Source organism: Mobula hypostoma, chromosome 5, assembly GCF_963921235.1.
Source record: "Mobula hypostoma chromosome 5, sMobHyp1.1, whole genome shotgun sequence".
In the NCBI taxonomy this organism is placed as follows: Eukaryota; Metazoa; Chordata; class Chondrichthyes; order Myliobatiformes; family Myliobatidae; genus Mobula; species Mobula hypostoma.
In genome coordinates, this window is record NC_086101.1 from 113,121,542 (window position 1) to 113,144,883 (window position 23,342).

Consider the following 23,342-nt stretch of genomic DNA (forward strand, 5'->3'; position numbering starts at 1 on the left):
CATCAAAATTTATGGGGAAAAGGTAAGAGAATGGGGTTGTGAGGGATAGTATATCAGCATGATCGAATGGCATGTAGACACAATAGGCCAAATGGTCTAATTCTGCTCCTATGTCGTACTGTCTTATGGAACCAGACCCCTTGGGGGAAGCCCATATGGTCATGGAGGGGGGAGAGGTGGATATAGAAACTCATAGGCGCGCGCCCACACACACACACACACACACACACACACACTTGAACCTTTGTCTCTGTAGCCATGAGGCAGCAGCTATAAAAGGGGGCTTCGGATTATCGTGAAATGGTAATGGTGTCTCTTGCTTTCGTTGGCGTGGCGGTGCAGATGATGGCGATCGTAGAGTCAGAGACGATGGCAGCCTACATGAAGCCACCCTCGAAGGTGGAGGAGGAACCCCGAGGCTCGGCGAAAGGGTTTGTCGTCCGGGACGCCCCTTGGAACGCCCCCTGCAACAAGGTGAGCACTTGGGCTGGGAACTGGGAGGGCCGGGGCTGTGTCTCAAAGTGTTCTGTACACAAAGGCAAGGCTGCCTTGGGGAGACAGTAGAGGTCACCGGGGCCAGTTAACCAACATAGTTAACTGGTTAACAGGTGAGCTAATCGATTGATCACGTGGGGTGAACATAAAATGTGACAGGTGCACAGACAGTTGTTCCCCCTGGCTGGGGAGTGGATGGAGGTGGGGTGGGCATCCAGAACAGAGGGGAGGATGATTATGGAGCCAGAGGGCATAGGTTTAAGGTGAGAGGAAGGAGTTTTAACAGGGACTGGAGGGCTACGTTTTGGACAGTGGTTGACAGAGAAGATGATGGAAGCAGATACAGTTGCCACATTTCTGAGGCCTGTAGACAGATAACTAAATTGGAAAAGCACAGAGGAAACCGTGAAGATGGGATTAGTGTAGGTGGATGAAAGGTTAGCATGGATGTGGTGGGTGGAAGGGCCTGCATGACCTGCACACCGCGAGTGGTGGAAGTCTGGAGTCGTCTCCTCTCTGCTGCCTCTTGCGGGCATTGAGGAGGTTGATCAGGAAGGCTGAGAGATAATTGGGGAGGTGGGACAGTTGGTTGGGGTCAGTTGGAGAGGTTGGCTGAAGGAGGGATTGGGAGATGTGAGGCAGTCGGGGAAGTTGGAAAATCGGTGAGATGAAGCAGTGACAGGTTGAGGAAAGTTTAGGGGGATGGGGTAGCTGGTTGGGCGAGATGAGGGTGATTGAGGAAGATGCAAGTTGAGTATTGGAGATGGGACGGTGGTTGAGTGGGTGGGTGTAAGGAGGTTGGTGAGGTTGGATGGTGGGGAGTTAGAGTGATGGAGGTGGTTGGGGAGTGGAGGTTGGTAGGGAAATTAGGCTGACTTGAAAGCTGGGTAGCAGAAAGCAGAGGTTGAATGTTGAGGAACTGGGGACGTTAGGGAGTGGAGTTTGAGGAAGGGGAGGATGGAATATCACTGAGGAGAGATGGAGTGGAAATGCCTTATTGAGAGAATGGTAAAAAGACATATCAAAATAGAGGTTAGCTTTTTGCACTGTAACAGTATTAAGAGATATGAAGTCAATGTGGAGAGATGGGTTTACAACACATTCTCTGAATCACTTTATTATGACATACACGAGGCCATTTGCCCCTCTGGGCTCAGGCTAGTTCCGAGAACAATCCCACTGGTCAGTTGCTCCTCAGTTTACCTCCCCACAGTCCGTGAAATCATTGAAGACTAACTCACTGTAACTTTTGTGCACTGCCTATTTGTTACGGTAACTTAAAGGGCCGGCACAATATCATGGGCCAAAGGGCCTCAACTGTGCTGTAATGTGCTATGTTTATAGTAGTTCATTATGCCTCCACTGTCTACTGCTGCCGCAAAACAACAAATATCACGAGCATAGGTCATGTACTTGCTGGAGTTTAGAAGAATGGCGGGGGGGGGGGGGGGGCTGGAAATTGCATTGAAATCTACCGAATATTGAAAGGCTTTGATAGAGTGGACGTGAAGAGGAACTTTCCTCTAATGGCAGTATTTAGGACCAAAGGGCACAACCTCAAAATAGAAGGACACCCATTTAGAACAGAGATGAGGAGTTTCTTAAGCCAGAGGATGGTGAATCTGTGGAATTCTTTGTCACTGTGGAGGCAAGTAATTTGGTATACTTAAAGTGAGGGTTGATAGGTTCTTGATTAGTCAGGGTGCCGAAGGTCACAGAGAGAAGGCAGAGAATCGGTTTGAGAGGGATAATAAATCAGCCGTGATGAAATTGCAGAGCAGACTTGATGGGCCAAATGGCCTGATTCTGCTCCTATGTCTTATGTCAGTAACAATTAACCTGATTCTGAGCTATGGATTTATCTCCAGGCTGCGAATAATTTAAATCGGTCCCTTGATCCACCCATGCATCTTTGGGAAGTGGAAGGAAAACCAAAACATTTGGGGGAAATGGCATGAACGTGCAAACTCCATCACTCATGTTGCCCAAAGTCGGGATCAAACCAGGGTCTTTGGAACTCTGATGAAGCGATTCGACCTGGCAGGCAGAGGTGACCTGCCCAGATCTCATGCAGAAAGCTGGCAGTATGCTGCTACTTATCAGCAGGCTAAAGTGGCCTCCTCCTGTGCCTATTTATTACTGAGAGTGATGGATAATCCTCTCCCTGTCCCCCACTGCAGCTGCTCTTTACAGGATTACAGAGCGTGACTATAGACACGCTGTATATACGGAGACTGGTGGGATGGACAGAGACAGATTTACTGGCTGCTACAGGCATTTCCTGCTGGGTGGGAAAAGGCCTTCTCCCCTTGCCTTCTCTCACTGCCGCTCCTGAGGTACCACGATCGGGAGCAGGGCAGAGCCGAGCAGTTCTGGGAGCACTGAGCAGACTCAGTCACTGGGTCAGTGAGGCTCTTCCCACGACTGCTTACTCTCCTGTCCTCGCTGTTTCTGTGACCCTCTCCCACACACTGAGGTCATTCATTTCTGAACAGTTCAGGTTGCAACCAGTTCTCAGGAAGAGAGAATGTTCGGGGTGGGTGGGGAGCTCTCTGATTATGCTGGCTTCTTTACTGAGGTCGTGAGATGTGTAGCCAGAGTCTATGGAGGGAAGATTATTTATCAGAAGTTAAACTGGATTGATGGCCTATGGTATCAAGAAAGGGCAGGAGACACAAGAAGCCGTGAGCCCACAGGGGCGGGAGGAAGAATTAATACTGGCACGTTGTGAAATGTGTCACTTTGCTGCAGCAGTACAATGCAATACATGGAACATGCTATAAATTACAATGAGAAGTATGAAACAGCACAAAAAGAAGAGTGGGTTCACCACTGGGTGCTGAGATTGTCTTGTCTGTTCTCTCCACAGGCTCCGGACGTGAGCAGTGCTGAAGAATTCCCAATGTTTGGAACAGTCGTCGCTCCACGCCAGGCCTCAGCCTGGGGTCCTAAGAAAGTCTAGATCCCAGTTGGTGATTTTAGGAAAAAAAAAGTTTCCTGTCCAGTTTGGAGATTTTTTTTTGTTTTCGCCCACCCCTCCCCTCACCCTGAAGCTTTGACATGACAGTTTTCTATAAAAATTGAAATGTCCAGAGTATTAGCTGCAGAACCACTGTCCTGTGTACAATCTGTTGAGAAGAAGGGAAGGGGACGCAATCCATTCCTGCGTGTGAGTGTTTGTTCCCGGGGGGCCAGGAGAAGCCCCTCCCAGCCCACTTCTCATCTCCAGTGTTTTCGATAGATAGGAGGAGTGGGTCAAGAAGTGGGGAGAAGCCGGGGCCATCTGCTCTCCTGAAGACAAAGTCACCACTGCTGGTGAGCCAGTCAAGTCACCCTTCCCCTGTTAAGTCCCTGAGTACCATGGCTCCACCGCCCGTGAAGAAGCTACCTTCTCAGGCCGGTATCAATCTGGAATGCTGACCTTGGGCGTGGGAGCCTTTAACCCTTCCCCAACCCCTCTTGCTTGCTGCTGTGGAACAAGGTGGTGCGGATCCAAGGCACGATGAGGAAAGGTCCTGGCATCAACAGATAAAGTGGTTCCAGTCTCTTAAGTTGTCTGACTGGTGGAGGGAGGGTATGTTGTAATGGGGAACAAGTGGGAACTGAAAAACAGAAGGAAGTCAAGTGGGGGGAGAGAGAGAGAGAAGCTGGTGGAGCCCTTGGTCTGGAGAGCGGTACCAAGACGGACTGAGGGGAGACCAGCATCAGGATGGAGGCTGAGCACCCTTAAGGCCTCTGATCTCTCCTGATCACCCTCCCTCCCTCCACTCAGCACCAGGATAAAATCATGTCAGCTCTCGAGGCCCGGTCAGAACAGGTCAGAGATAGGAATCTGCCCTTCTCCACCAGCCGCATCTCGACCCACCTAACGGGGGCTGAAGGGTTCGGCCTGAGGCTACTCCCACTGGAGCAAAGCGATTGTTTTCTCTGCCTCCCACAGCCCCTCCCGTATCCTCCCCATCGGCAGCAGGTGGAATGGTCACTACAGGGAGCGTCTTGGGACACAGGCCCACCTGGATAGTGTCCTGTTTATTCCCCCTGTTCCATTTTAACCACATCTTGTTCAATTTGTCAACTTGAGAAAGGGTACTTGGGTTGTCTGAAATCCACATAGCTTGGCTATTTTTGGCGATTTCCTGTTTCAGCGTTAAAGGCATGTAGAGCCTGAATTTCATCTTAAACCGAAATGATCAAGCACAGAGGGACACTTGGGAAAGCAACATTGGGGTGTCCGTACAGCAACAAGAACTGCTGGGGAGTCTTTGATTCTCGAGTCACTTGGGCTCTTTGTCGAACCCCCAACATATGCAGTACGTTCCTCTGTGTATGTGTGTCTCACCCTCAATGCATTCTCACGGGCTGTGTTTCACTGTGTCTTTCTCTGTCCTGTCTTCCTTTCTTTCTATCCCACTCCCCTCTCTCCCCCTGCTCCTCCCTCTATCTCTCTCTCTCACTGATTTCTCTGTAGCCATGTGTCTTTCACTCAGTTTCCCTTTCTGTTTGTGTGTGGTTTTCACTCTTTTTCTCTCTATTACTGTCTTGTTCTCTCCCTATTTTTCCCTGTTCACTTCCTCTCTCCTTCTTTCCCATATAGTTGTTAATCTCCCAAGACAGGGATAACTTAGATCAGCTCAAGACATTTTTACAAGGAGTGGGATTTGGGGTTAACTACTTCACAGCCAGATCCAGCCTCCTACACACACACACACACACACACAACACCACCCCCACCCGCTAGCCGGATGGTCCAAATCTTGGACTCACTGTCCCATTGACACTTAAAACACAAGACATATCATCCACCGGGTTTTTGCGCCCGCCGACAGGAATCTGGAATCATTTCCCTTTCTTCCCAGCTCAGCCAGCAAGCTGTGGAGGTCAGCTGGGTGCAGGGAATCTGATCAGATATTGAACCAAAGTGCTCTCACCACAGTTTAAAGAGTGGAGAGGCAGGGAGGTGACAGTGGTCAAACCTAATCTATAAACAGAATTGGTTCAGGAGACCCTCTGAACCCAGGTTATACAAAGAGGCTGGGTCCTTGTTTATCACTGGTCTGATTTCCCTTGAACCAAAGCTGTACCCGTCAGTGGCAGAGTTGGAACAGGTTCCTACCGCACTTTGCTACCAAAGGAATCCAAGTCTTCAGGTTTTCTATGCATGTAAAGGTGTTTACTACAGGCACCATTTCCTGGGTTTATTTGGCCAATTTTCTGCTCTCCTCCCCCCCCCCCGCCCCCGACTTTGTAAGGCTTCCGACTCAATCCAGTGGGGTTTACCCAAAGCTCCTGGGCCAACTGACCCTCACCTCCATGGAGCTGTCTGGAGGGACTTGTCAAGCAGGGTCTGTGGAGGTAGAGGGATGGTTGAGGCCCCCAAAGTGTGATTGGGAGGGAGAGGCAGGGGCTGGTAGGTGATAGGTGGAACCAGATGGTAGGGGGAATAAAAGGCTGGGAGGGTGCTGATATTGAGATGGAGGGTGATAGGTGTAACCAGATGGTAGGGGGAATAAAAGGCTGGGAGGGTGCTGATATTGAGATGGAGGGTGATAGGTGTAACCAGATAGGGGAGGAGGGATGGTGGAGGGGTTAGAAAGGGGGAACCAAGGGTGGAGGAACCTAGGTGGGTGGGTATGTAGGTGGGGCAGGCGGAACCATGTGGGGGAGGGTGATGGGTCTGGTAACATGGGGAGGGGGGATCTGATGAAAACAGTGAGCAAAGGGAGAGACAACCTGTGCAGACTGGTGAGAGGGGGAAGGGAACAAGGGAAAGGGGGCGCATTAACCCACTCCCCCTCTGCTTTTCACCACATCCCCACCAGTCGATATAGGTCCCCTCTCCCTTTCCTTCCTTTTCCTCTCCCCTGGTTCCGCAAACCCATCAGCCTGTACACCCAGCTCTATCTTCCCGTTGCCCACACCCCCACGCATTTCTTCTCCCTTGTTCAGATTTTCCAGTCCTTTGTTCTGTCTGCCATCATCCCTCCCTTGTCTGATCCCCCCCCCCGCCCCATCACACCACCCTGTCTCAACCCTCCCCTTCTATTCTCCCAGCTGGTGCCATCTGCCAGATCTTTTCCCCTTATCTGGTTCCCTCTTATCACCTACCACTCTGGGTCTCAACCCTCTCCTCTCTCTCTCCAGCACCTGTCACCTCGCAGCCCCTGTCTCCCCCTTCCCTCTTTACACTGGCTTCCTTTTCTCTACACTCTCGTACAGGGTCCTGACCCAAAGCATCAGCCGTCCTCCATGTTGATCTGCAGAGTTCCTTCCAGTTGTCTGTCCTCGGCTCCAGATTCCGGCATCCGCAGCCTCTTGCATCTCTGGTTTCCATGGGTAGATGGTGTCATCAAGTTAATGCGGTAGACACTTCGACCCAACTTGCCCATGCTGGCCAAGGTGCCTTCCTGAACCTGTCCCATCTGCCTGCATTTGCCCCATATCAAGCTAAGCCAGAGGTCCACGAACCCCTTGGTGAATGGTATTGGTCCATGGCATAAAAAATTTTGGGAACCCCTGCTCTAAACCTTTCCTATCCATGTACCTGTCCAAATGCCTTTTAAACGTTGTAATTATACCTCTACCACTCCATCTGGCAGTTCGTTCCATATACTGACCAACTTCTGTGTGCAAAAGTTGTCCTTTAAGTCTTCACCCTTTCACCTGACACCTATATCCTCTGGTTTTAGATTCCCCGACCCTTGGCGGTGGGGGGAGAAAAGCCTGCAACCATCTACCTTACTTCTGCCTCCCCCCACCCCCATTATACAAACCCCTGTCAGGTCATCCCTCAGCCTCTGTCACACTCCGGGCAAATCTATCTGAGGCCTGAGATCCCCAGAAAAATGGCCTGAGGAAGGGTGGGTCTGTATGGACCAAAGCAGTCCAGTAATGATTCCCAGTGAGGACGCCATTTGTCCCTTTGAAAGGTAGGTTGTGGTTTGTCCCCAGCCTTCTTTTCCATAGTTTTGAGAGCCTTGGGGAAATGTTCCCACATTCTCCACTTTAAATTACTAACAGAGTTGGCCGCCATCCCCTTTTTGGAGCCTGCAACACCCTCTCTGACCCAAATTCTAACTCCATCCCTGTCCACGCACTTTAGCCAAAGGCGTTAAAAGCACTGGTCACTGCAGAGAGAATAGTCCCCGTTGTCAAAGGAAAATTGTTGATTTACCTCTCGTCCCCTTTAGTTAGTGGCCAGTTCAATTAAAGCCCTGCACCCTGCTCATTTTGTTAGAAGGAACTCTGAACAACGCCTCCTGCCGGCCCTCTGACAACCAGATACCCTCAGGCACGTACTTGTGGAACATTGTTGGAACCTTGCTAATCCTCACCCACTGTGTTCTCCAGACTCCCCACTGTCCCTCTGTACTCCTACAACACAGTACACCCCACTGTAATCCTGCCCACCATCATCCTCACACCCATCTCACCATAATCCCTGCCCCTTTTCCAACCCTAATCCCCACTCCGCTGTAATCCCACTACAATTCCCCACCTACTGTCACACAGGAACCTTTGTCCGTGACCACTAGAACGTTTACACCGATCCCCAGCGGAGGCCTTGTTCAGGTGTGTGGCTCCCTTCCTCAGCTCCCACACTCTGGAGGCGCAGAGATCGGGGCCAAAGGTCTCAGGAATCTGTAACATCCGCTCATTGTCAGCCTTCCAGTGATAGACGTCTCTTATACAAGTTAGTGTGTTTTAATACGTATAAAAACAAAGTTACGCCCACTGTGTGTGTGTGTGTGTGTGTGTGTGAGAGAGAGAGAGTGAGAGAGCACACATGAAAACGTATTACACAAAAGAAAAGGGTTATTCTCCTCTCCCAGTAGGTTTGGAGAGATGGAACAAGGATACTGCTTTCTGTTCTTTGTCTCCTCCCTACCTGGTACAGCATGCGCCACCTTCAGACCCACCCCACCTCACCTCCACCCTCCCCCCAGAATGTGAAGCTCTTCATAAAGCAGCATTGCCCAAGGAATACGTAACGTTGACTGTGAAAGTATTTTGATGGTACAGGGTCTGTGCCCTGCCACAGCAGTAAAACCACAACCATACCCTCACCCCTACAAAGTTAAACGTGTACAATTGTAATTCAGTGGGACTGTGGTCCAACTGCATTGTGCTGGTCCCTGCGGGGCACCTGCTGGCATGGCCCCCACCCCTGGCAGGAGATGGGGTTAGCTGCAGGTTACACAGGGCTGATTCCCCACTCTTCCTTAACCTCCTCTCCATCATCCCTTGACTTATTTTCTCCCTCCTGTCTTCTAACCCCAGCCCTAACTCTCTCTTTTTCACCCCCCTATTACTACAGCCTCCCCATCTGTCATCCTCATCCTGCCCAGCTCCTTCCACTCCCTCCTTTCTCTCATCTTGCTACTGTCCCCTCTATGCCCTTCTCATCCTCCCCTCTCTCCCCCTCTTTCCCTTCTTCCTCTTCCTCCAGCCCTCATCCTCTCCTCCCTTCTCCTCCTCATGCCTCCATCCTCTTTATCCTGTCCTTCAAGCTCCTCTCCCTCCTTCCTCCTCTCCCTCCATCCCTCATCATACCCTCGCACTCTCCCTTTTTTCTATCCTCCCCGCTCCTCTTTCCCTCCATCCTGTTCTCCCTCCCCTTTATTTCTCCGAAAATATTTAATTCACTTCTTTGCACTTTTTTCATCAGCCTATTGCAACTGAACAAAAGTGAAACCCAAATAAAAAACTAGTTTTATTTTATTTTATAGATGATATTAAATTTAAGCTGGTTTTAAATTATTTTGGAAAAAAAGAGGAAAAAAAACAATACTTTCTAGGTTTTAAGTTAACATACAAGCCAACCATCTCATGGCCTGAACTGGGAATTCTGCTGTGAGAGGTGGTTAAAAAGAAACAGCGCGAGGATGGAAATAAATTAAACACTATTGGCCTTAAATATGATTGAAGAATATGCAAATGTATAGGTCACAAGGTGACAATGGACTTTTATAATTCTAAATAAATTGGGATGAAACATTCTTGTGTGTCTGTGCATCGGAATCAGCTCAAATTGCTCTCACCTAGTGCTAGATAGTGAGTGTTGGAAGAGTTACACCCACCCCTGCTTCTGAACCAGAATCACCTCCCTGCTCTTCCTTCTCTGAGTTATTCACCACTGTTGACCATTCATCAGTGGAACTAGGTTAGGAAATTCACTACGTAACTTGTAATTAATCAAAGCTCACGATTTATTGTCCCTGCACAAACAACGACGTAACTATGTTGACCCTGGGCCAAAAACTTAAAACATGAATTCTACTCTTCCTCTGTACCAATACTCACTCAGACAATTTGTCCAATTTATTACACCAAAATAGGGGATCTCGGTTGGCCAGACGATTGATCGTTTCTTTTCCCAGCCCCTGGCATCTTGGTTCTTCCTTGCAATGATTAGTCTTCGGAGTTGTGCCTTTGCATTTGAAGCTCCTTATTTTAAACGCTTAACAATTCAAATGATCTGCTACATTCCTGTTGGCTAAAGGTCATCTGACTGACCTATGTCACCTTCGTAACAGCTCTGGTCCAAGCCAGCGTCCATTTATTGACCTGCGTCCATTTATTGACCTTCTTCCACAGGTGACAACTGGCGGTTTATGGCTCTTTGTTCTAGATCAGTTACCAAACCAGTAACCAGCTCGAATCATTCAGGGCAGACACAGAGCTCACCATTCACAAACCTGCATGTTATATCATACCAAAGAACACCTCACAAATAACTTCTTATTTTGATATTATCTCTAGTCCAGTAGATTGCCTGGAGCATCATTGTGTCTACTTTAAAACACTAATTTAGCCAAGCAAAAACCAGTTCACAAAAAGGAGGATGCAGAATGACAAAATGACAGCCTCCATTCCTTCAGCCTCATGGCAAGAACAAAGACAATTAGTTTGTTTACATCCACTGACCTGACCCATTCGAGTTCGATGTTTTCTTCCATATTTTGATTACTCCGTGGCCAGCAGCATGGAGAAAGACCCAGCAAGATGTATCTTCAAGCTAATCCCATTTCACTGGCACTTGGCCCGTATCTCTCTGAACTCCTGTCATCCACATACTACTTAAATGTATCTAATGTTGCTGCCTCAACCACTTCCTCTAGCAGCTGGTTCCATACATCTACCACCCATTGTATAAAATTTGCTCCTCAGGTTGGTATTAACTTTCACCTCTAGCCTTAAAATTATACTCAGTGGCCACTTTATTGGGTACATCCTGTACCTAATAAAGTGGCCACTGAGTGTATGTTCATGGTCTGCTGCTGTAGCCAACCATTGATGGTGTGTTGTGTGTTCAGCAATGCTCTTCTGCATACCACTGTCAACTTGAATCAGTTTGGCCATTCTCCTCTGACCTCTCTCATTAACAAAGCATTTTTGCCCACAGAACTACCCCTCCCACTGGATGACTTTTGTTATTTTCACTATTCTCTGTAAACTCTACAGAGAAAATCCCCGGAGATCAGCAGTTTCTGAGATACTCAAACCACCCTGTCTGACACCAACAATCATTCTGTGGTCAAAGTCACTTAGATCACATTCCTTCCCCGTTCTGATGTTTGATCTGAACAACTGAACCTCTTGACCATGTCTGCATGCTTTTATGCATTAAGTTGCTGCCATATGATTGACTGATTAGATATTTGCATTAATACGCTAGTGAACCTAATAAAGTGGTCACTAATTTTAAAAAAAAGACCAACACCCAATGTGCAGAGAGAAAAAAACTGTTCAAACAATAAAATCAGACAACAGTATTCAGCACGAAATTGAGTCCAGAGACCTGAAGCCCAGAGCAGGCCCATAGCCTCAGCCTCGGTTCTCACACAGCTATGCAAATTGCCGTGAAACTCGTGGATATGAAGCTTGGAGCAGTCTCACGGCCTCAGTGCCATGAAGAGAGAACCGAATTGGTCCAACCCTCGCCTCTGGTCCTGACAGCCTGCCTTTTTAGTCTGTCTGGGCCAGTGTTTAAATTGACCAAACAGTGCCTCAACCCCGCCCGCCCCCCCCCCCACACACACACACACACACATTAATACCCGGGGCCCACCGCAGTGATCAAAAAGAGGTAGAACACAGAAACTAGGCCTTTGGCCCACTAAGTCCATGCTATCAACCACACGTTTTATTCATCAAAAATTCCCATCAACTTCCCTCCCCTCCCCCCCCCAACTCTACTCCTCTCCCACACACCAGATCTCAGTCGTTTTTAAAGAGTCTGGGGCCACCTCCTGGTGAAGATGACAAATTCCCTTCAGGTTACTGCCATCGCGATTAACTGGACTCTGAAAACTTGCACTCATTCCTCAAATGCATTTTATTTACTTATGCACAAGGAGAACAGCGTGGCCCCTGTCAGCAAACTGTTCTGAAGTCTGATCAGGGAAATGGCATTTTCATACAGGATTGACTAGTTGAATGCAGTCATTGATCAACTGATGACCTTGTGTATGTTCAAAGTCTTTATTGCACTATAATAATACAGGTGTTGATGGCCAATAGAATCTCCACGTTAACGCCAATAACACTTAAGAATTAGTAAATAATTGACCAATAGTAAATGCAACTTTGAATTCTTTGTATTTTTGTCTTGGTGCCAAATGGCTCCAGTCCTCTGCTGTTTGAAGAGAAGTTGGTACCAAGGAGGTCTTTGATTTACTTATTTACTATTTAGACTACAGCATGGAACAGGCCCTTCTGGCCCAATGATCCTCATTCCCCAGTATCATCATCTTCATCGTTATTTGCTGTGTCGTATGACGTGGACGATCATGGTCTTTCCATGACCATGATTGTTCTTGGCAAATTTTTCTACAGAAGTGGTTTGCCATTGCCTCCTTCTGGGCAATGGCTTCACAAGACATGTGACCCCAGCCATTCATCATCATCATCAGGTGCCGTGCCCAGTTTGAGCTTTGACTGCCATGGCCCACACACTCCTGTTTCGGGTCAAGTGGATCAATTCATGGGTATTCATTTCCAGTTCTCTGGCTGCTGTCTCCATCATCATTTGTCTTTGTCTTCCTCTTGCTTCCTTCCCTTCAATCTTTCCCATAAATACCGTGCATTCTAACTCCTCTTTCCTAATCACATGTCCAATGAAGTTACGTTGCCTTTTCATGATCTCATACATTATTTCTCTTTTTGTGCTTGCTCTGTTCATGACATCCTTATTAGATATTCATTTTATAATCATGATATTCTTTGCATCCTCCTCAGAAACCACATCTCTGCTGCTTCAATTCGTTTCCTCATGTTATTAGATATTGTTCAACATTCTGATCCATATAATATAACTGGATAAACGTAACATTTCAGTACTCTGAGGCGGGTTGTCATGCCTAGTTTAGTGTTGGTCAGTATATTCTTCATTCTTGTAAAGGTGCCTTTTGCCGCCTTTAAGAAGAATAGGGATGGCAAAAGACACCCCAGCAATTATCAATGCTGTTCAGAGATTGTCTGCCTGGTGTCAGTGGTCACATAACCAGGATGTGTGATCTGCACCGGCTGCTCGTACGACCATCCACCACCTGCTCCCATGGTCATGTGACCCTGATCGGCCGGGGGGGGGGGGGCCGGCTAAGCAGGCTGGTGGAGGAAGGAGCTCCTTAATGCCTCCCTTGGTAGAGATGTATCTCCACCCCGCCCACCTATTTAACACTCACCTAATCACAGGACAGTTTACAATGACCAATTAACCTACTAACCTATTACTTGAAATTAAGGTACTGAGAAGGCAGAAACAGGCTCCCGAAATGTATCATTGGCTCAGTGGGGTAGCATGGTGAAATGGGGATGAATAACCAGCTCCTGCTCCCATTTTCCCTGCAACCCTCCACCCACAATTGGATTTACAAACATCCACATCTTTGGGACATGCCCAAAGCTGGATTCCTGTTGAGACAGATGTGGTTGTGAGGGAACAGGAGTTAGAGGACAGACACCAGACAGTTGAAGGCTTTCATGAGATGTGTCTGCCTGTTACCACTGCAGGACAGTCAACTTCGCATGCCAGTGAACCCAGGGAACATTCCATCCTTTGGTTACAAGGAAATAGGCCCTTCAGCCCATCTAGTCTTTATGCTCATTTACTCTAATCCAACACTTTATTCTCGCCCCAGCCCCCAGATGGCCATTCATGGGTCTAAGCAGTGGAAGGTGGAGGACACTGCCAGGCCGACTGCCTGTCCCTTTTCTGAGGATATGTTCATGCCCAGCTATCCTTGGAGAGGGAGCATATTGTCGCAGCAGGCACATTGGGGGACTTCCGTGAGTGGTGGTCCCCCTGTGGTATTGACTGTTTTATCGATGGTAGTAACCATATTTTAATTTGAGTGTACTTACTGTCTTGTAAATATTAATCATCTGAACCATTGTGTATATGTGTTGTAAATAAACTTTTATAGTTTTGTTTTAAAGAAGAGTAAGTGGTGGCTGTGGTTAGTGACGCTTGTTGTCTGGGTACAGCAGAGGTCGCTCTGGTGTAGCACTAGAAATAATTTGTGGCAGCAGGTTAACCCACCGACCCTGCACATCCGTGAGATGTGGGAGCAAACTGGAGGACCCTGGGGAGAGGGGACCCATGCAGTCACAGGGTGAACGTGCGAACTCCACACTCGCATGCATGCACACACGCACATAAGTTGTGTGAGCCAACAGGCAAAGGGCAAGGAGAGTTGGAGAGCATTTCCAAAGAGCCAGTACGTACATGATTAATGGGCCAAAACTCCACTCGCACTGTATTGGCCAAAGGTGTCAACATTTTTGTTAGGACAGGAAGTTCCTTCCTCACCTGAGCATGAGTTAATTTGTGTCTCACTAGAAGGTGAGTGACACTTTGTTTAAATACCCTGCTCTCTGACAGCCTCCAGGCTGTTCCAATGCAGAGCTAAAGCAGAGACCTGATTCCATTGCGTCACCTACTCCAGCAGCAATTAACCAGGCATGAAGCCAGCTACTTTTTATCTAACCTAGCCTGGAGGAAGATCCCTGAAGGTCTGTTGTAGTATAGCATTACCTAGGTCAATAGTTAAAAACAAATCCCAGGAATCCCAAAGTGGTCCCCAAACAAAACTTAAAAATGTAATCCCAGTGGGAAACATAGAAACATAGAAACATAGAAACATAGAAAATAGGTGCAGGAGTAGGCCATTCGGCCCTTCGAGCCTGCACCGCCATTTATTATGATCATGGCTGATCATCCAACTCAGAACCCAGCCTTCCCTCCATACCCCCTGACCCCTGTAGCCACAAGGGCCATATCTAACTTCCTTTTAAACATAGCTAATGAACTGGCCTCAACAGTTTGCTGTGGCAGAGAATTCCACAGATTCACCACTCTCTGTGTGAAGAAGTTTTTCCTAACCTCGGTCCTAAAAGGCTTCCCCTCTATCCTCAAACTGTGACCCCTCGTTCTAGACCTCCCCAACATCGGGAACAATCTTCCTGCATCTAGCCTGTCCAATCCCTTTAGGATCTTATACGTTTCAATCAGATCCCCCCTCAATCTTCTAAATTCCAACGAGTACAAGCCCAGTTCATCCAGTCTTTCTTCATATGAAAGACCTGCCATCCCAGGAATCAATCTGGTGAACCTTCTTTGTACTCCCTCTATGGCAAAGATGTCTTTCCTCAGATTAGGGGACCAAAACTGCACACAATACTCCAGGTGTGGTCTCACCAAGGCCTTGTACAACTGCAGTAGTACCTCCCTGCTCCTGTACTCGAATCCTCTCGCTATAAATGCCAGCATACCGTTCGCCTTTTTCACCGCCTGCTGTACCTGCATGCCCACTTTCAATGACTGGTGTATAATGACACCCAGGTCTCGTTGCACCTCCCCTTTTCCTAATCGGCCACCATTCAGATAATAATCTGTTTTCCTATTTTTGCCACCAAAGTGGATAACTTCACATTTATCCACATTAAATTGCATCTGCCATGAGTTTGCCCACTCACCCAACCTATCCAAGTCACCCTGCATCCTCTTAGCATCCTCCTCACTGCTAACACTGCCACCCAGCTTCGTGTCATCCGCAAACTTGGAGATGCTGCATTTAATTCCCTCATCCAAGTCATTAATATATATTGTAAACAACTGGGGTCCCAGCACTGAGCCTTGCGGTACCCCACTAGTCACCGCCTGCCATTCTGAAAAGGTCCCGTTTATTCCCACTCTTTGCTTCCTGTCTGCTAACCAATTCTCCACCCACACCAATACCTTACCCCCAATACCGTGTGCTTTAAGTTTGCACACTAATCTCCTATGTGGGACCTTGTCAAAAGCCTTTTGAAAATCCAAATATACCACATCCACTGGTTCTCCCCTATCCACTCTACTAGTTACATCCTCAAAAAATTCTATGAGATTCGTCAGACATGATTTTCCTTTCACAAATCCATGCTGACTTTGTCCGATCATTTCACCGCTTTCCAAATGTGCTGTTATCACATCCTTGATAACTGACTCCAGCAGTTTCCCCACCACCGACGTTAGGCTAACCGGCCTATAATTCCCCGGTTTCTCTCTCCCTCCTTTTTTAAAAAGTGGGGTTACATTAGCCACCCTCCAATCCTCAGGAACTAGTCCAGAATCTAACGAGTTTTGAAAAATTATCACTAATGCATCCACTATTTCTTGGGCCACTTCCTTAAGCACTCTGGGATGCAGACCATCTGGCCCTGGGGATTTATCTGCCTTCAATCCCTTCAATTTACCTAACACCACTTCCCTACTAACATGTATTTCGCTCAGTTCCTCCATCTCACTGGACCCTCTGTCCCTTACTATTTCTGGAAGATTATTTATGTCCTCCTTAGTGAAGACAGAACCAAAGTAATTATTCAATTGGTCTGCCATGTCCTTGCTCCCCATAATCAATTCACCTGTTTCTGTTTGCAGGGGACCTACATTTGTCTTTATCAGTCTTTTCCTTTTTACATATCTATAAAAGCTTTTACAGTCCGTTTTTATGTTCTCTGCCAGTTTTCTCTCATAAACTTTTTTCCCCTTCCTAATTAAGCCCTTTGTCCTCCTCTGCTGAACTCTGAATTTCTCCCAGTCCTCAGGTGAGCCACTTTCTCTGGCTAATTTGTATGCTACTTCTTTGGAATTGATACTATCCCTAATTTCTCTTGTCAGCCACGGGTGCACTACCTTCCTTGATTTATTCTTTTGCCAAACTGGGATGAACAATTGTTGTAGTTCATCCATGCAACCTTTAAATGCCTGCCATTGCATATCCACCGTCAATCCTTGAAGTGTCATTTGCCAGTCTATCTTAGCTAATTCATGTCTCATACCTTCAAAGTTACCCCTCTTTAAGTTCAGAACCTTTGTTTCTGAATTAACTACGTCACTCTCCATGTTAATGAAGAATTCCACCATATTATGGTCACTCTTACCCAAGGGGCCTCTCACGACAAGATCGCTAATTAACCCTTCCTCATTGCTCAAAACCCAGTCCAGAATAGCCTGCTCTCTAGTCGGTTCCTCGACATGTTGGTTCAAAAAACCATCCCGCATACATTCCAAGAAATCCTCTTCCTCAGCACCTTTACCAATTTGGTTCACCCAGTCTACATGTAGATTGAAGTCACCCATTATAACTGCTGTTCCTTTATTGCACACATTTCTAATTTCCTGTTTAATACCATCTCCGACCTCACTACTACTGTTAGGTGGCCTGTACACAACTCCCACCAGCGTCTTCTGCCCCTTAGTGTTACGCAGCTCTACCCATATCGATTCCACATCTTCCCGGCTTATGTCCTTCCTTTCTATTGCGTTAATCTCTTTTTTAACCAGCAACGCCACCCCACCTCCCCTTCCTTCGTGTCTATCCCTCCTGAATATTGAATATCCCTGAACGTTGAGCTCCCATCCCTGGTCACCCTGGAGCCATGTCTCTGTGATCCCAACTATATCATAATCATTAATAACAATCTGCACTTTCAATTCATCCACCTTATTACGAATGCTCCTTGCATTGACACATAAAGCCTTCAGGCACTCTTTTACAACTCTCTTAGCCCTTTTTAATGCTTGCCCTGGATTTGTCGGCCTGCCACTTTTACTTTTCCCCTTTGTACTTTTTGCTTCTACGCTCACTTTACACCCCTCTGTCTCTCTGCACTGGTTCCCATCCCTCTGTTGTGAACTAACCTCCTCACACCTAGCCGCTTTAATTTGATTCCCACCCCCCAACCATTCTAGTTTAAAGTGACCTCAGTAGCCCCCGCTAATCTCCCTGCCAGGATATTGGTCCCCCGAGGATTTAAGTGTAACCCGTCCTTTTTGTACAGGTCACACCTGCGCCAAAAGAGGTCCCAATGATCCAAAAACTTGAATCCCTGCCCCCTGCTCCAATCCCTCAGCCACGCATTTATCCTCCACCTCATCGCATTCCTACTCTCACTGTCGCGTGGCACAGGCAGTAATCCCGAGATTACTACCTTTGCGGTCCTTTTTCTCAACTCCCTTCCTAGCTCCCTATATTCTTCTTTCAGGACCTCATCCCTTTTCCTACCTATGTCATTGGTACCTATATGTACCAGGACCTCTGGCTCTTCACCCTCCCACTTCAGGATATCTTGGACATGGCCAATTTGTGTAGAGGAAGCTGTCACAGAGAGCAACATGATTCACAGAGTGTGGTACAGTGCAGAAGCTTTGAATTGCCTTATCCATACCACCCTTTCTGTACATCTATACCAAATGTCCCTCCATTTGCTCTGTATCTTTGCCTATCACTATTTAACTCTCTGTCTAAATCAGTGGTTCCCAAACTTTTTGGGTTACTACCCCACTGGCTCTCAGACCACATCCCCAGTGCTCCCACTCTCCCTTTCCAGCCACTGCATAGAAACCATAAGGAATTTTGATTTGCGATGCACAGTGAAAAAAAAAATCTGAACTGCAAATTCAAAGCAGACCCAAACAAACACAAAAAATATTCAAATTTATTTAAAGCCATAAATAACATTAATTCTTTACTTGATTACGGTAAAAGCAATTTTCATTATCAATTTTAGAGCATACATTAATAGTCCAATTAGTCACTACTTCATTGCTTTTTCACCTTTCAATGAGATGGTTGGTCTTGGTGCAGTGAAAGCAACTCCTCAGCATCGGGCTGAATGTCACTCAGGAGTCTCAGATCCCCACATTCAGTACTTTGCAGTCTGTTCTGTTGCTTTGAAAGACGTTGAGTAACTGTAAGCCATGTTCCACTAAATATGATGTTGGAGAGGCAATAAAGAACACTTTGACCTTTTTCCACAGTGTGGGATGGCGTTCAAAGATTTCTGTCTGAAACTGAATAACCTGAAATGATTTCTGAACCTTGGCTTCAGGTCGAAGTCATTTTGTACGAGATCAGTTCTTCTTCCATCCTTCCTGTTAATTCCTCATTGGCGAGTGTTCAGGAATGGATTTATTACCTAATCTGGAATTTGTATCGAAAGAAGGTCTTCAACCTCTCTGACATATCTTTATGCAGCCCACCTAGGTGGGCACAGTATACTTCAAGCTCATCATCTTTCTCTTCCAACTCAAAGAGGCTTGGAAAGGAGGAGGAGAAGATGGCGGCACGACACAGCTTGCGCGGCCACTCCGGTGAATGATATCTGTAATCTGTCAAGTAGGATGCCGTGTACAATCCTGATTTGATGGAGACAGATGTGAGAGAATGGAGGAACATCTGAAGAAACTTCGGAAATGCCTTTTTCACTGCCGCTGCTACTGTGTGATCCTGAATCTCCAGAGGGGAAGGCCCCGAGTCCTTGGCTTTGCTTGTTGCTCGGCGGCTGGGACGGGGTCAAAGCGCTCGGCAGAGATGGTGCTTGGTGTCAAAGGGCTGGTCGGAGGCTCGAAGTTTTCGGACGGACTCAGAATCCGCTGCGGTCGGGTGCTTTCAATGCATCGACAGTTGTCGGTGCCTGGAGGTTTATGGCAGTGAGAGTTTCTGCCTTCTGCCGCCTACTATCGGGGACTATCAGGAGTCGATCGGAACTTTGAGACTTTTTTTTCCCGTGCCCATGGTCTGCTCTTTATCAAATTATGGTATTGCTTTGCACTGCTGTAACTATATGTTATAATTATGTGGTCTTGTCAGTGTTAGTCTTTGGTTCGTCTTGTTTTTTTTGCGATATCACTCTGGAGGAACATTGTATCATTTCTTAATGCATGCATGAATTTCTAAATGACAATAAACGAGGACTGAGTGTCCTCATAATCTAAAAAAAAAATTTTTACAACAGCCAGTGTTGCACTTAAACAGGGTTAACTTCAATAGGTTTCAATAGGTGCATTTAATGTCAGAGAAATATAAATAATATACAGCCTGAAATGCTTTTTCTTTGCCAACTTCCACGAAAACAGCGGAATGCCCTGAAGAATGAATGACAGTTAAATGTTAGAACCCCAGCTCCCCCCTCACACACACAAGCAGCAGCAAAGCAACGCCCCCCCCCCACCAGCACAAAAGCATCTGCACCTTCCACCGAGCACTCAACATGCAGCAAAGCATCAATAAAGACACGTACTTGCAGTACCCCAAAGACTACTCATTCACCCGGTAATCTGACATAGCACGGGCTGTCTCTCTCCCTAATAAGGGAAAAAGAGGTGTCCCGTTTCACTTGGACAGAAATGTAGAGACTATTGATTTGACTTTGATGAGGCTTACATCATTTCTATGTAACTGAAGACTGATTTCATTAAACTTTGTGAATAACTCTAACAAATGAAAGTGTTGTGCCTAATATTCTTAAGTTGATTACAAAATTAAACATCGATCTCTAAATAATTTTATCACAGTTTCAAAAAGCAGATAGAAGTGTCTCAGGCTGATTCCTTTTGAGAGCTACCTGACCTCTGTGTGCAACAGCATGCATTTAAACTGTTCATCATTCTCAATACAAAGCTCTTGAAATAGTCAAGAACTGAGAGCATGGGACTTGATTTTATTTGCTGCTGTGATATCAGTAGTTAATAATTTGTGCAACTGATCACGCAAGCGTTTCTGAGATGCTGCCTGTAAGTTACACAGTGAATGGTAAATATGTTAGGTTTTTTTTCAAGAATGTAATATCCTCACAGTGGTGTCCTGTCATTGATGGTGCCCTCGACGTTGCATAAGCAAGAATATTGATGAGCAGAATGTCTATAAGACCAAGAGACACGGGAGCAAAATTAAGCCATTCGGCCGACCAAGTGTGCACTGCCATCCCATCATGGCTGATCCTGGATCCCACTCACCCCCATACACCTGCCTTCTCACCATATCCTTTGATGCCCTGACCAATCAGGAAACTATCAACTTCCACCTTAAATATACCCACGGACTTAACCTCCACCACAGTCTATGACAGAGCATTCCACAGATTGACTACTCTGTGGCTAAAAAAATTCATCCTTATCTCTGGTCTAAAGGGTTGCCCCTCAATTTTGAGGCTGTACCCTCTAGTTCTGGATACCTCCACCATAGGAAACTTCCTCTCCACACCCACCCTATCTAGTCCTTTCAATTTTCAAACACCAGAAAATCTGCAGATGCTGGAACTTTAAGCAACACACACACAAAATGCTGGTGGAACACAGCAGGCCCGGCAGCAACCATAGGAAGAAGCACAGTTGATGTTTCGGGCTGAGACCCTTGGTCAGGACTAACTGAAAGAAGAGATTGTAAGAGATTTGAAAGTGGGAGGGGGAGGGGGAGGGGGAGGGGGAGGGGGAGGAGGAGATCCGAAATGATGGGGGAAGACAGGAAGGGGAGGGATGGAGCTAAGAGCTGGAAAGCTGGTTGGCAAAAGGGATACGAGGCTGGAGAAGGGGGAGGATCATGGGACAGGAGGCCTAGGGAGAAAGAAAGAGAGAGGGGAGCCCAGAGGAACATGGAGAGCAGGCAAGGAGTTATAGTGAGAGGGACAGAGGGAGAAATAAGAGAGAGAGAGAAAAAAAAAGGGGGAAATAAATAAATAAGGTATGGGGTAAGAAGGGGAGGAGGGGCATTAACAGAAGTTAGAGAAGTCAATGTTCATGCCTTCAGGTTGGAGGCTACCCAGACAGAATATAAGGTGTTGTTCCAACCTGAGTGTGGCTTCATCTTGACAGCAGAGGAGGCCGTGGATAGACATATCAGAATGGGAATGGGACATGGAATTAAAATATGTAGCCACTGGGAGATCCTGCTTTCTCTGGTGGAAGAGTGAGTATTGGTGATAATAATTATTAAAAATCAGAGATGGCTGGCTACATTGGAAAGTTTGATCACACAACAGGTAAATAGCTCATGTATACTGAACTACTGGAACAGTATTTGGAAGCAAATGAAATAGCCAATGAGAAGCAAGTGCTGAGTTCATTTGGTTAAGAGGCATATAAATTGCTTTGAGGTTTAACTGCTCCAACCAAACCATCAGAAATTAGCTTTGCTACTATTTTAAAAGTCATGCAGTAACACTGAGACATTGTTGATTGCAGAATGCTTTAGGTTTCATAAGTGGAATCAAAGGAAGAGGAGTCCAGTCCAGCACACATGGCTGAATTGAAGAAGTTGTCTGAGCATTATCAGTTCGGTAATAGATTCGATGATGCACTGAGAGATCGTTTAGTTTGTGGAATCTTAAAAGAAAGCATTCAAAAATAGCTCCTGAGTGAATCATAACTTACATTTAAAAGAGCAGAGATGTAATTGAGCTGCAGTCAGGAATGAAATGAGTGTGAACAAAATTGTAACGTCTAAACAGACACCTACCTGGCCAAACAAATTGTGTTACCCTTATGGCAGTTGTTCACATACACCCGACCAATTTTAAAGGTGAAACTTGCAGTAAATTCAACTTCTTCTTTGGCTGTCCATCGATTTTCAATGTTGACTGAGGCCTGGGCAAGGTTGTATGGAAGACCCGCAGTTGCCCATGCTGCAAGTCTCCCCTCTCCATGCCAACGATGTTGTCCAAGGGAAGGGCATTAAGACCCATACAGCTTGGCACCGGTGTCATCGCAGAGCAATGTGTGGTTAAGTGCCTTGCTCAAGGACACAACACACTGCCTCAGCTGAGGCTCGAACTAGTGACCTTTGGATCACTAAACCAATGCTTTAACCACTTGGCCACGTGCCACACTAATTCAACTAATTAGGATACATATAAGGAGAATGTCGGGCAGACTAAAGTAAATGGACTGCTCAGGGAAGAGCAAAAGCTAAAAAGTCAAGTTACAGTTTCAAAAAGAGCAATAATTTGCTGTTGATGAAAAATCTGATAATGATGAGAGTGACACAGGACTGTGTAGCCTTGAGATTAACAGTGTGAAAATTAACAATATGGCTTACGCGAGAAGTGACCGGCAAATTAGTTAAATTGGAATTGGACATTGGCTCAGCTGTTTCAGTCATTCCACAAAAAGATTTTCTTTCTTTCTTTTCAAATCTTTTTATTGTTATATTATACAAAAGAAATAACACGAGTACATTGAAGTAACAACACTTAAAATGTCTCAAAAAAGATATTATCTTAAAGATTGAAAAAAATGTGATAACAAAAAAAACCTACTAAGCAGAAAAAGTGGGGGAAAACCCCCATTGGGTGTTCAACCCCAGAGTCATGTGTCATACAAAAAGCTTCTAAAAATAAACATCAAACCGCCAGCAAGAAAAGAAAATATACCAAAAAATTTATAATTAGATCATGGAAAAAATCTATCAATTAGCTCAAATGATAATAACGAGCAAATGAGCCCCATCTTTTCTCAAAATCAAATAAAGGTTCAAAGGTTCGACTTCTAATTTTCTCCAAACTAAGACATAGCATCACTTAAGAGAACC

The 23,342-nt window shown here is 46.3% G+C and overlaps 1 protein-coding gene across 7 annotated transcripts in view; it reads left to right on the top strand.

Moving 5' to 3' along the window:
* The window catches only part of LOC134346925 (vigilin-like), a 269,588-nt gene extending 263,521 nt beyond the window's left edge, over nucleotides 1-6,067 (top strand). For all 7 annotated transcript variants that reach the window (XM_063048789.1, XM_063048785.1, XM_063048790.1 and 4 more), the window contains 2 exons: nucleotides 343-474; nucleotides 3,365-6,067. In XM_063048789.1, the coding sequence (XP_062904859.1) occupies nucleotides 343-474; nucleotides 3,365-3,457 (225 nt within the window). In that variant the 3' untranslated portion in view covers nucleotides 3,458-6,067. The remainder of the gene's footprint in view (nucleotides 1-342; nucleotides 475-3,364) is intronic.
* Nucleotides 6,068-23,342: the final 17,275 nt, after the last annotated feature.